This window comes from Peromyscus californicus, unplaced genomic scaffold (assembly GCF_007827085.1).
Source record: "Peromyscus californicus insignis strain IS unplaced genomic scaffold, ASM782708v3 Scaffold_5__1_contigs__length_169319896, whole genome shotgun sequence".
Classification (NCBI taxonomy): Eukaryota; Metazoa; Chordata; class Mammalia; order Rodentia; family Cricetidae; genus Peromyscus; species Peromyscus californicus.
In genome coordinates, this window is record NW_026294573.1 from 12243254 (window position 1) to 12255521 (window position 12268).

The 12268-nt window shown below is 48.6% G+C and overlaps 1 protein-coding gene across 3 annotated transcripts in view; it reads left to right on the top strand.

Annotated features, from left to right (window-relative positions):
- Window positions 1-12001, top strand: part of Fhad1 (forkhead associated phosphopeptide binding domain 1) — a 127432-nt gene extending 115431 nt beyond the window's left edge. Inside the window, exons 31-32 of one of the 3 annotated variants that reach the window (XM_052716047.1) lie at window positions 2243-2311; window positions 11084-12001. In XM_052716047.1, coding sequence (XP_052572007.1) covers window positions 2243-2311; window positions 11084-11194 — 180 coding nt within the window. In that variant the 3' untranslated portion in view covers window positions 11195-12001. Of the gene's footprint in view, window positions 1-2242; window positions 2312-5227; window positions 5790-11083 lie in introns of those variants that run through there. The other 2 variants (XM_052716049.1, XM_052716048.1) reach the window with 2 other exon arrangements.
- Window positions 12002-12268: the final 267 nt, after the last annotated feature.

The window sequence follows — 12268 nt, forward strand, 5'->3', positions numbered from 1 at the left end:
TTTTTTTTTTTTGGTTTTTCGAGACAGGGTTTCTCTGTGTAGCTTTGCGCCTTTCCTGGAACTCGCTTTGGAGACCAGGCTGGCCTCAAACTCACAGAGATCCGCCTGGCTCTGCCTCCCGAGTGCTGGGATTAAAGGCGTGCGCCACCACTGCCCGGCGAAACCCTGTTTTTAAGGGAAAGAGTCTTAAAGGAAAATCAGTTGTTCTTTAAATTTTGTGTTTAATTTTTTTCTCAAGGAGGCTTAACATTTTTTGAAGTCTCCCGTATAATATCATAAAGATAGACTGTTTGGGGCCCTGGGGAGGGAAATTTCTCGTCTGGAGCTTCAGAACCATGTTCCTCCACAAGAGACAGACAGACAGACACACACACACACACACACACACACACACACACACACACACACACACACACACACTACATATCCATGCACATGCATACACCAATGTATTTTAATGTTTGAGCACCTCCTCACAATACAGAACTTTGCAGAATCAAAAGCCATGCCCCCAAACTAACACTCTTTTTTTCTTTTCTTGACTTTTCATTGATGTATAGGCCTTGCACACGGCACTGGGTTATGTGAGGACACTCTCATGCATATATATACTATACATTATGCACACACACTCACTCTTTCCTATACTCCCTTTTCTCAACCCTACGACATTTCTGCTCCTACTCTCCTGTCTTATGTACATACACAATTTTATAATCTGTGTCTACGGAAAACCTAGGAAGTGCACGTGAGGGACTATTTGTCTTTCTGAGAGGGACTTAACTGTACACTAACACCTTTGACTGTGTGGTGAGACACTAAGAAAACCGTGGTGCTAGACACACACAGAGCCTGGGACCTCAGAGCTCTCTCTGTGGGACAACAGGACCATGACAACACCCCTGGATGCTCAGTTCTGTCCAGTTTCCACATTCCCAGATAAGGCACCTGTCAGAATTAAGAGGTCAACTTTGGAATCAAACGATGGGCTCTGTGCCCACTTCTGAGACCTAGTGACAAGCAGGTGACCATCCCATGTCTCCCGCTTCTCAATAATGGTGGTGGCACACAGGACCCACTTTGCAGGATAGTGGGGAGGGGTACATGGCAGAAGGCCAGCAGCACCCCAGAAAACTCAGTACTAGAGGGAGAGACAGGCAACTCCATACGGTCGGGGCTGGTCCTGCCCCCTCCACAGCTGAGAGCCCAGCAAACCCTGAGGCTTTTCCTGCTCCTGCAAAGCTGGCAGCTCCTTTGTGAAGCATTCTTTTCTAGCTGGTGAATGCAGCTGGGGCCCGGGCCAAGAAAGAGCAGATACTTTCCGTGAATGGCTCAGATGGGAATTTTCAATAGAAAGCTTTTAAACACTCGGGAGCTGCCCTCTGAGAAGCCTGTGAGCCCTTTCCCGGCCTTCATCGGCCTGGAAGTGTGAGAACAGCTGCTGTCAGTGGCTGCTTGCACTCCTTTCCAGGCTCCAGCCTGTCAAATCCCAGCCCCGGGGCCTTGGTGGCTGCTTTCAGGAGTGGTCTCAGCTAGCTGGAGCCCCAAGCCCCTCCCATGTAACTACCTTAGATTCCTTGTCTCAGGGTGAGAATATAATCAGGCCATGGCCCCCAGGGTTCGGTTCAACAAGAGTGTGGGTACAAAGCCTGAGCGAGTAGGATGTCCAATGATGCTTTTGGTCACCATCGTCACCCTCATCTGTTTAACTCACTGCTTCCTAAGATTGGCTTGGGCCCAAATATTGTCTACATCCTCTTTGCCTCTGTCCCACTGTGGCCAAGGAGTAAAAAACAATAGACGTTGGGCAGGTGAGGTTGGCTTGTCAGATAAAGGCACCTGCTGCCCAGTCTAACTATGTAAGTTCAATTCCCAGGACCCATAAAGTGGAAAGAGAGAACAGACTCTCTGGAGTTCATTCTCTAACCTCCACGTGAGCTCATGGCTCCCACAGACACTAGATAAATAAACAAATGTAATGGAAAAAATTGAAGAAGTCAGTAGATACATTGGATCGGGATGGATTGAGAGCCACAGGGATGGAAGGCCGAAAAATGAAGCGTAGGTAGTGGTGCAGAGTGTGGATGCAAAGTGCTGAAGGGAAAGGGTCCCGCCCTCCCACATGCCTCTTCTGAGAGTGTTGGGCAGTGAACCGTAGCATCTCCCAGAAGCCCTCCTAGGTATCCTCCAGACTAACAGGACGGACTAAACGTTCTCTCCCTCCCCTGGTATTTTCACTCAGGACCGAGTGGAAGATCAAGAGCAAAGAAACACATCCTGCAGCTGTCCCTTCAAAGACAGTGAGAAGCAGGTATGGCGAGGGGAGAGCAGGCAGTCACATGCAAAGCAGCCCGTTCTCCTCACAAGGATGAGAACCCTGCAGCCATGAACAGCAGCCCGCACTGCCCAGGGACACAGGCACCCCTCCCCAGCCTCCCTCCCAGCCTCACCCTGCCCACTGCCTACTGGCACTTTGGCAAAGGACCTAGGAGACAGGCAAGTGTCTACCCCAGGGTCCCGAAGTGTAGGAAATCCCAGTGCACTTTTGGCTGATGACACAAAACATCTCGGACACTAAATGGCTTAGAGATTTGGAGACAAAGTCGTGAGAAAAGAGGAAAGGGAGAGAGTGGGGTATCCCGGGACCTCTGTCCTGAGGATGAAGGGTAAGTGGGTACGAAGTGGGACCTGGAATGGAGATGAAAGTCCCTGACTATAGCAGCCATGACACTGGCATCAGCTCTCACCTTACTCCAGGCTTCCTGGCGGCCAGGAAACGGAGATCCATCCAACTTGGTCTCCAGTTCACGCTGATCCCCAAATACAGTACATGAGCTGTTCCCAGTGTCCTCAGAACAAGGATCATGCAGCGTATTCCCCTAGGGGAGCCTCATGTGACATGATGTGCCACATCCCTAAGAGCAGCACACAGTGTCCACTGAGTTACACCTGAGAGCATCTCTTGATGTCCTCACACCCCATGAGTCCAACTCCTGTGCACTGCCCTTCAGGGCTCAGCTATCTGCCAGTTGGCCTTCATTCACAAATGGATTTGGGATCTGTGAGCCAGGGTTCCTCAGAATCCTTGGGTCTTGTGGAAGGGATGACTCTTGGCACCCCCAACCCCACATTAACCAGAGTGGCTTTACTGCATATATTTTATATGCCAGCATGCTCGTGGGACTTGGACTGGGTAAAGGGTTCTGCTGTAGAAAGAGGAGAAAACGGGGAAAGAAGAAGGTACCCAGACAAGGCCTGGGCCTGCAGGTCAGTGGTAGAGTCCTTGCCTAGCATGTAAAAAGCCCTGGGTTCCATCCCAAAAACAAGGAAGGGAGGGAGGGAGGGAGGGAGGGAGAGAGAGAGAAGAAAGAGAAAGAAAAAAGAAAGAAAGGAAGGAAAAGAAAGAAAGAGAGAGAGAAAGAAAGAAAGAAAGAAAGAAAGAAAGAAAGAAAGAAAGAAAGAAAGAAAGAAAGAAAGAAAAGGAAGGTTTTAAATTGCCACTTTATAATAGCGCAGACTCTGGATGGTGGTCATTGTCCAAGCATAGGCCCTCTAAGCCAGGTTTGTGACATGCGTGTCGGCACGTGCGTTTTTTCAAGCACACGCATGTGTGTATGTGGCATGAGAACATGTGCAATTGCTCTTGGAGGCCAGAAGGCATGGCATGTGTCTTGGAGTTGGAGTTACAGGCAGTTGGTCCTAAACCTCCAATGTGGACCCTGGGAACCATGCTCAAGCCCCTGAAGGGCAGCCAGCACTAACAGTCGTCTCTCCAGCACCAACGTGATAAATATTGAACAGCTGCACGCTCAAGGCCTTCTAAGTACAAAATGCCCAGAGGGCAACTGTCAGCTACATTCAGGCCTCAAAGAGTTCTGGGGACAGCTGTTTCCAGAGGATGGCAGAGACTGACAAGCATTCACTCTCCCTGTCCCGAGAGACAGCCCCACTCCCTCCCCCCACCCCCCACCCCCGTGGGTGTTGGGGAGAGCCTGTGGGGCTGCCAGAGTAGGAGGGGAAGGTAAAACAGGACACCCTGTTATAGCTCAACTTCCTGTTTGTTCTTCCTTCAGTGTTGGGGACAGAACCTGGGGCCCCTTGCTTGCTGGGAACAAGCTCTACTACAGAGCTACACCCTCTGCCTTTCGAATTCAGGGAAACAACAACTAGTAATTTAGTCTAAATATGTCCCAAACACTGGATGGAGAGATATTTTCATAGAGATGTGATTTCATTACGAAGTTTGAATGGACTTGGGCACTGTTTTCTCTGGCAGTCTACCACTGAGTATTGACACCAGCTTGCTGCCAGGGTGGGATGCTCAGGAGCAGCATCACAAATAGCTGGCTCATGGGATGTGTTTGGCTTTGAGGTTTTGGTGGTGGTGTTTTGGGGCTTTGGGGTTTTTTTGTTGTTGTTTGTTATACTTTTTAAGTAATATCTTGATAGGCTGAATTTCCAGCTTCTCTGAGAAATTTGTGAGACAAGAACACAAGACCCACAGTCCATCCGCCACCACCTTCCCAACTCCTTAGGAAGGACCAGGCTCCCGGTTCATAGCTTACTCAATCCCTCTTCCTTTTCTTCCATCCAGAGCTCTGAAGGCATCAGTCTTTGTGACCCCCGGGTGTTCAGAGCTCTCTGGGAACTCCCTCTCCCTAATAGCACCTCAGGTTTACTTGCTGACATCTGAACAGGAGGCCCCAGCTCGCTCCCTCCCACTGGTACCCCTGAACCTCTAAAGGGTCTCTCTTCTGGGAATTACCCCTAAGAAGGGTCTGGATGACACCAAGGCCAACACTTCTGAATCAGAACAGCCTGCCAAACTTGGGTGACAGTGGCTTCCCAACAGGCGATCCCCGACAAGCAGGGCAGCCACTGTGGGCTTCTTACACCTGCACTGTGTGGACCCCTGAGCCCTCTGTCCCCCTGTACTGCAAGGCCCTACCACCAACAGAAGCAGCTTTGCCCCCTGAGAAGGGTCTGTGTTCTCTGGGAGAGCCCTCAGCCAACTGGTCTCCTCCTACCTAGAATCTAAGCAGAGATCCTTAAATGGCTATGCAGGACCCCCTATTGGAAGCCTATGTGTCACTTCCTGCCCCCCCCAAAATGGGCCCAACCTTCCAAATGAGCAGCATTTTAAAATAGAGAAGAACCCATTCCTCTTTGAGGCAAAAGGCAGTATGAGTCTAAACTAAATATTGTCACTGTCCTTTCTGTATTAAAGAGACGCATATTTGTAGAGATGGTCAAGAACAAGATGCAGAAGTCAAGTCTCCAGGTGAGTCAGAAAGAGAGGAAGCAGTTAGCAGTTACCTCACTTCTGCATTTGCTACTGGCATAACATCTCATTCACCTCTGGGGCAGGAGTTAACCTAGCCCACAGAGGGGGGAATCTGAGGCTCAGAGACTGAGGTGTCCCCAGACACACAGTTAATGAGGAGAGCTCCGTGGAGCCCAGCGCAGGTGGGAGATATTGAGTGTACCACGGTTTGGATAAGCATTTCTCTTAAATTCCGAGAGAACACCACCTAAAATATTCTTTTTTAAGATCTGGAAAACAAGACTGACATTTTAAATATACTGAACGATCGCAGTTGTGATCCAGCCCTTCCTGGAATTGCCCCAATCCGCACTCTGCCTTGCCGAAAGCAGAGGCGAGCCTGTGGAAGCCTGGAGGTAGACTCGCTTCCTCTGTACATGAACAGGGAGATAAGTTTGTCAGCATTTTAGGGGTACAGCTGAAGGAGGCATAGCACCCCCCAGTATAGCCTGGCCTCCCCAGAGCTCACATACACACACACACACACACACACACACACACACACACACACACACACACACACATACACACACACACACACACACACACACACACACACACACACACACACTCACAATGTCACCCTTGAGAGCTTCAGGGACCTCAACTCAGGCTAAACTGGGATTCGGAGCATCAGTGACGAAAAGCATTTCAGGGCAGGCCAGTTTATAAAGCAGAATTGGAGATTTTAGATTTTATTCCAGATAGTTTCTTATAGGCACAAGGGTTATGTCAGACATACCCAAGTGTGGGTGTGGGCTCCTCAGGGGAGAGTCAAGGCTCTCCCCATGTTTTATGATAGTCATATATTGGATTTGGGGTGGTGTTTGAATTGATGATCTTATCAGTGGATGTTCCCTGAGAGGCAAAAGACAGGATTACAGTTGATAAGGCTGAAGTCTAGCCTCCAGGGTGCAGGAAGGTAGGCTGTCTTGCTGTCGCAGGCAATGTCTGGGGAAAGCATGAGAGCCAGCTAGGGTCAGACACACTCAGACTTTTAGCTGCTTTAACGTTAAATGTCTATGCACGAGAGGACTGTGGACTCCGGGTCAGCAGCCTTTATAGAACGGTTAATTATGCTAGCTTCTTGCATCTCTGCTGGTGAGCGGCTTCAGACCCTCGGGTGAGATGCTCCTGTCCCTCTCATGTCCCCATAATTTCTGTCTCTTCTTGTGCCCCGGGTCCCTGAAAGGCTACATTAGTCTAAAACAACAAAATTAACATTGGAAAAAGCATAACGTCTGTGTAGGGAACTTTTTTTTAGCCAGGCTCTCACCATGTAACTTTGGCTGGCCTAGAGCTCACTATGTATACCTGGCTAGCCTTGAATTTGCAGAGATCTGGCCTGCCCCTGTCTCCTAGTATAGAGGCATGCATATGCTACCATGCTTGGTCATAAAGGCCTTTTGTTTTTTTTTTTTTTGTTTGTTTTTGTTTTTGTTTTTGAAGACAGAGTTTAACTGTCCTGGAACTCGCTCTATAGGCCAGGCTAGCCTCAAAGTCACTGAGATCTGTCTGCCTCGGCCTCCCGAGTGCTGGGATTAAAGCTGTATGCCACCATTGCCTGGCCAAAAGGAACATTATTAAAGATCAAAAAAAGAATCTCTGCTTCAATATCTTTATGCCAACACTAGACAAGGTAGATGTTGGGAGGACAGAGAGCGTCCTAGGGTCCCTTTGACCTGAGACCTTTGCCTGCTGTGAAGAGCAGACTTGCCTTTCATCCACAAACACGGGAGAGACGCCGTTAGTTTTTGTCTGAGAACTGCCTGAGGACGTAAGCAGACAAAGACATCTAGGGGGCCCAGATGTCACAGGAACATTGTGCTTCTCTGATATGGAGATCCAGGAATGTCGGGTGTCCTCTGGGCTGCAGAGTTTGGGACAAAGTGTACTTCTGCTCAGAGTGCAGCAATCTCATTTCCCGGCCATGAAGGCATCGCTTCAAGCTTTGGGGTCTAGGACTCAATGGCGCAGAAAGCTTTGCTCCAGGCTTCTTGCAAATTTTTGCTGGGTCCCCTCCCTAACACGCCTGGAGTTCTGAGGGAGACAGAGTCAGCATGGTCTCTGGGAAAAAGACGGGGCCTGCAAAGTCTCTTCCAGGCTTGCCCACTCATAGGTCCCCCCTAATAGTTTCAGAAGTGTCTCCACTTGTCAAGGCTCCATGACCTTTGTCTTCTGCCCTCCAAAATGTCACAGGCTGATTCTCGTTCCCTTGCAGCCAACAGTCTTTTGTCATTGTTTGTGGGTTGTATGCCAAAGTGGGCATGTTTCTGGTTTCCTATGGTCTAAAAGACCTCTTAGCCACTTGCTGATTGCTTAGGCTGGGCTACCATACTGCTTTGCATGGGGTCGGAAGCATGAGCCACCAGGTTCTACCGTGTGACAGACATGAACTGAGAACCTGGGACGTGGCAAGTGAGGACAAGTGTGGAGGTTAATTGTGCATCCCCAAAGGGGCAATGCCACCTCCAAGGGGGCAAACATGAGTTCTTTATGTATAATCACATACACCAAACACACACACATGCATGCATACATGTGCCTGCACAGGCTGGGCATCCCTGATCTAAAGATCTAAAATACAAACTTCCTTAGCACTGACATGTATGTATACATGTGTGCACATGCATAATACATATATATATATATATATACATGAATATCATACATTTTCATATACTTAAGGGAGGTTAGGGAAAGACATCCACAATGTCAGCAAGAGGTGATAATGAATGAAGGGTTCACAAGGGAACTAAACCAGAACACTCATAAAAATCCTTGCCTTCCTGGCTTAGCCTTGGAACTATTTTTTTGTTAAGCAAATGCAAGTGCTAATAATTACTTTGGTCAAAGTGCTGGGAAGGCAAAGGTTGGTAGGCAGAGCTCTAAAGCCTCTTTCAAGGGGTCCCACCCAGTCTGAGGCCACAGAGGTCTGTGGGGAGATGGCTAAGGCACCCGTGGCTGCTTGGGAACGGCTTGGGCCTTGCGGTTGGCCAGGAAAAGCCAGCCCCGAGTATAATTTCCACCTAGCAGCACTGTTGCAGACTGGGTTCTGTCCCTTAGGATGTGGTCTGTGATCCCAAAGATGTCAAACTGAACACTGGGTCCTGGCTGTCTGGAGGCTGGCTCAGGCTGGGCTCTGCCAGGGCTCCACCCCTTCCTGTTTGCATCAGCGGGTCCAAAGTCAGCAGCTGCCTCCTCTACCCAGGTCCATGGACACATCTGCCTTCTGCAGGGCCTTTTCTTGTCAGGCAAATAGACACCAGACAGTCCCTTCTCCCCCTACTCTTGGCAGACATGGGGGTGGCACCACCTGGACCTGGGAGTCTATTTTTGATAAGCGTCTTTCTGGCTCTGGTGCCACAACAGGTTGGGGCAGTGACATTTGGGAACCATCTGCAGATGGCAGTTTTATTGAAAAATCCGGTGAAAGAAGTATGAAGGGAAGACCTCGCAGAGGGAAGAGGATCTCGGTTGCTATCTGGTTTCTTCCTCCCTGGTGTGAGGTCAATAGTGGCTGAGTGGCCTACTGCACCTCCCTGGTGTCAGGTCAATGGTGGCTGAGTGGCCTACTGTACAGGCTTTCCTCCCCTGAACGGATTCTGAATGCAGGCTCTCAGAACATGTTCAAGGGCCAGGTATGGTAGGTAGCATATGTCTGTAATCTCGGCACTTGGGAGGTACAAGCAGGAGGATCAGGAATTGAATGCTAGCCTGGCCTATCTCACCATTTCAAGGTCAGCCTGGACTACATAAGATATTGTCTTAAAAAAAAGAAAACAAAAAACAAGGGGCTGGAGAGTCGGCTCAGCAGTCAAGAGCACTTGTTGCTCTTGCAGAACACGTGGGTTCGATTCCCAGCACCCACACGGTGGCTCACAATCATCTGTAACTCCAGTTCCAGGGCATTCAACACCCTCTTCTGACCATAGCAGGCATCAGGCATGCATGTGGTCACATACATCCTTGCAAGCAAACCACTCGTACACATAAAATAATAAAATCATTTAAAACAAACATTTAAGGCTCCCATCTGCCACTGGTCTGGGCCTCCCAAGGCTAATTTCAAAGCTGTCCCATGCACAAAGAGATCAAGATATAGCATTCCTGTTAAGACATTTCCAGAGACTGGAGAGACACCTCACATGTTACAGCACTTGATACCAAGCCTCATGACCTGAGTTTAGACCCCAGTACTCACAAGGTAGCGATAACAGACTCCTGCAAATTGTACTCTGACTGTATGCATGGCATGCACAGACATGCACACGCATGTACACACATGCATACACATCCAATTAAATAAATTATTTATTAAATTAATTTAAAATTAAATTAAATTAATTTAATAAATAAAATTAAAAAACAATAAACCTTTCCAGAATGACTCGACGAGTCTCTGAGGAAGACAGGCCCCATAGCCTGATATTCATCTGACAGAGGTTGTGGGGGTGTCGTAGAGTGACAGCTGAAACTCACCATATCAACCAGCTCCCCTTAGCCTTGGATGTATGTGTATACTAATTTCTGGAGTCACACATGTGTAGGAGACAGCGGGAAGCATGCATCCTGTTAGACAGGAGCTGAAAAGGCCAAGGTATCTACAGAACACAGAGGACCATGTGCGAGAGGGCTTCTGGAACTGTGGTCATCTACCCACAAAGGGGAGATGTGTAGGTAGAAGCAGCGATGGGTGTCCTGTAAAAACCAGAGAGGACTGGATGCTGTTCACACACACACACACACACACACACACACACACACACTGTCCACTTCACTGCCCCATTCCTCTGCAGATCTCTTCCTAGTCACGTGACAGGAAGCAAGTGAATGACGCCTCAGGGTCCATAAACACCAGTCCTTGGAGATCATCATTCAAAAAGCCTAGCTGTGGCCTGGGAGCAGCACCAGGCCTGTGGCTACCATGGTGTCCTCTGCAGAGGGAGTGAGGGAGCAGAAAGGAGCGAGGGCCTCCTGAAGAGTCAGCCATGTTCTCTTGCCAAGCCGTCAGAGCCACAGGACACCTTCAGACCTGTGACAGCTCAGCGGGAGAAACGCCACCCCGAGGAGTAGGAAATGCCACCCTGAGGAGCAGCTCCTATCACACAGCTCCCATTATCAGACATACCATGTAAACTGAGGCAGGAGGAAAGCAGTCCGCGTGCAGCAAGGATGCATCCAAGCACGAGGCTTATCTTTGGGGAGCATGGCCCTGACCGATCGTTGCACCCCCTGTTCCTAGCTGCATGTGTATGTATTCTACTTTATTTCACGAACAAAAGCTGCACAGGATCTGGCATTGCTGACCCATCGGCAGAGAGCTTGTACTGCTCTGGCGGAGGAGTGGAGTTTGGCTCCCAGCACCCACGTCAGGCATCTCACAAACGCGTGTAACTCCAGCTCCAGGAGCGATCTGCTGCCTCTGGACTCCTCAGGCACCTGAACAAGCATGCATGTCCTCAGACACATACAGACACGTACACATAATTTAAAAATAAAGTAAATCTGCCGGGCGGTGGTGTCCACACCTTTAATCCCAGCATTCAGAAGGCAGAGGCAGGTGGATCTCTGTGAGTTCGAGGCCAGCCTGGTCTACAGAGTGAGTTCCAGGACAGCCAAGGCTACACAGAAAAACCCTGTCTCAAAAAAAAATTTTTTTTAAAAGGTAAATCTTTAAAAAAAAAAAATGCATAGGTAATTTGGGTCCCTGACTGTACTGACAAATTTTGTGTATCTGTTCTTCTTTGTTCATTGAAGGTTGGAGCCAAGAAAGCCACCCTGAAGACAGGCCAAGAAAGAGAGACAAAGAAGGAGGCATGCAGGTCTAGCCAGAGTCTTTCGTTTGCTAAGCTGGGTGGAAAGAAATAGAAAGCACCCTGTCCCAGGGCCTCAGATGGTCCTGAGTGAGTCACTTTGACTCTCCAGTAACTGAGGGATTTTTATAGCACTTTAAAGATGATTTGATATTTTCACAGAATGTATTTTGGATTATGTGGAGAGAGGATTTTTTTTAAATATCTATAAATGTATATACATGCAGGTATATAAAGAATATGTCTATAACCCAAACTCCTAGTTTTGTGGACACAGTTGTGTGGTTCACTTTTGGGTTACAGTGTACCCAAGCATCGGCTCCTCTAAGGAGCTCCAGGAGACCCAACTGGAGCCACAGGGCAAAGGGGAAACTGAATTTATATCTGAGTTTATTATAATAAATTTAGAATGCCAATCAATTCCATCGCTTCTGTAATCCTGACTGACATTTCTACAGCACTTTGCAGTTCTCAATCACTTCTCGAAGAATCCTTTCCCCAAGCCCTTCATTCCTCCATTTCACAGAGCTGGATGTCAAGCCCCAGAGAGGTTGACTGGCCTGCCTACAGTCTCTCAGCCGGTACACTCAGGAGCTGGGCTCAGAGGCTGGCTGTCTAATTCTGTCACATTGTCCATTCTGCTGGACCGAGTGACCCTTGTCTTCCCAGTCTCTGGCTACAGGACAGACCAAGAACTCAGTCACCAAAGAACACGTACTCGGTTTCCATGGTGTTCACAGAGACTCTCTTTCTTCTCTGGTGCCCTGCCTTCTGTTTACCTCCTCACTGACATTCTTTCTTGGCCTTGCAGCCAACCACACCTAGGTGGAGAAGGAGCCAAAGGACACAAAATTGATTGTTGTTGTTGTTGTTTATTTTTAAAAGCCACAATAAAAATATTTTCATATTCTGTTCTAGTTTCATTTCTGTTGCTATGATAAAAATACCCAGACCAAAAAAGCAACGTAGGGGATAAAGGGTTTATTTCAAGTCATTTTGCCAGTGTCAAGGCAGGAACTTCAAACAGCCAGTCATGTCACACCCACAGTCAAGGGCAGAGAGAAATGCGCGTATGCATGCTCACTCGCTGTGCTCAGCTCAATTTCTCTACTCTGCTGCAGTTCAAGTA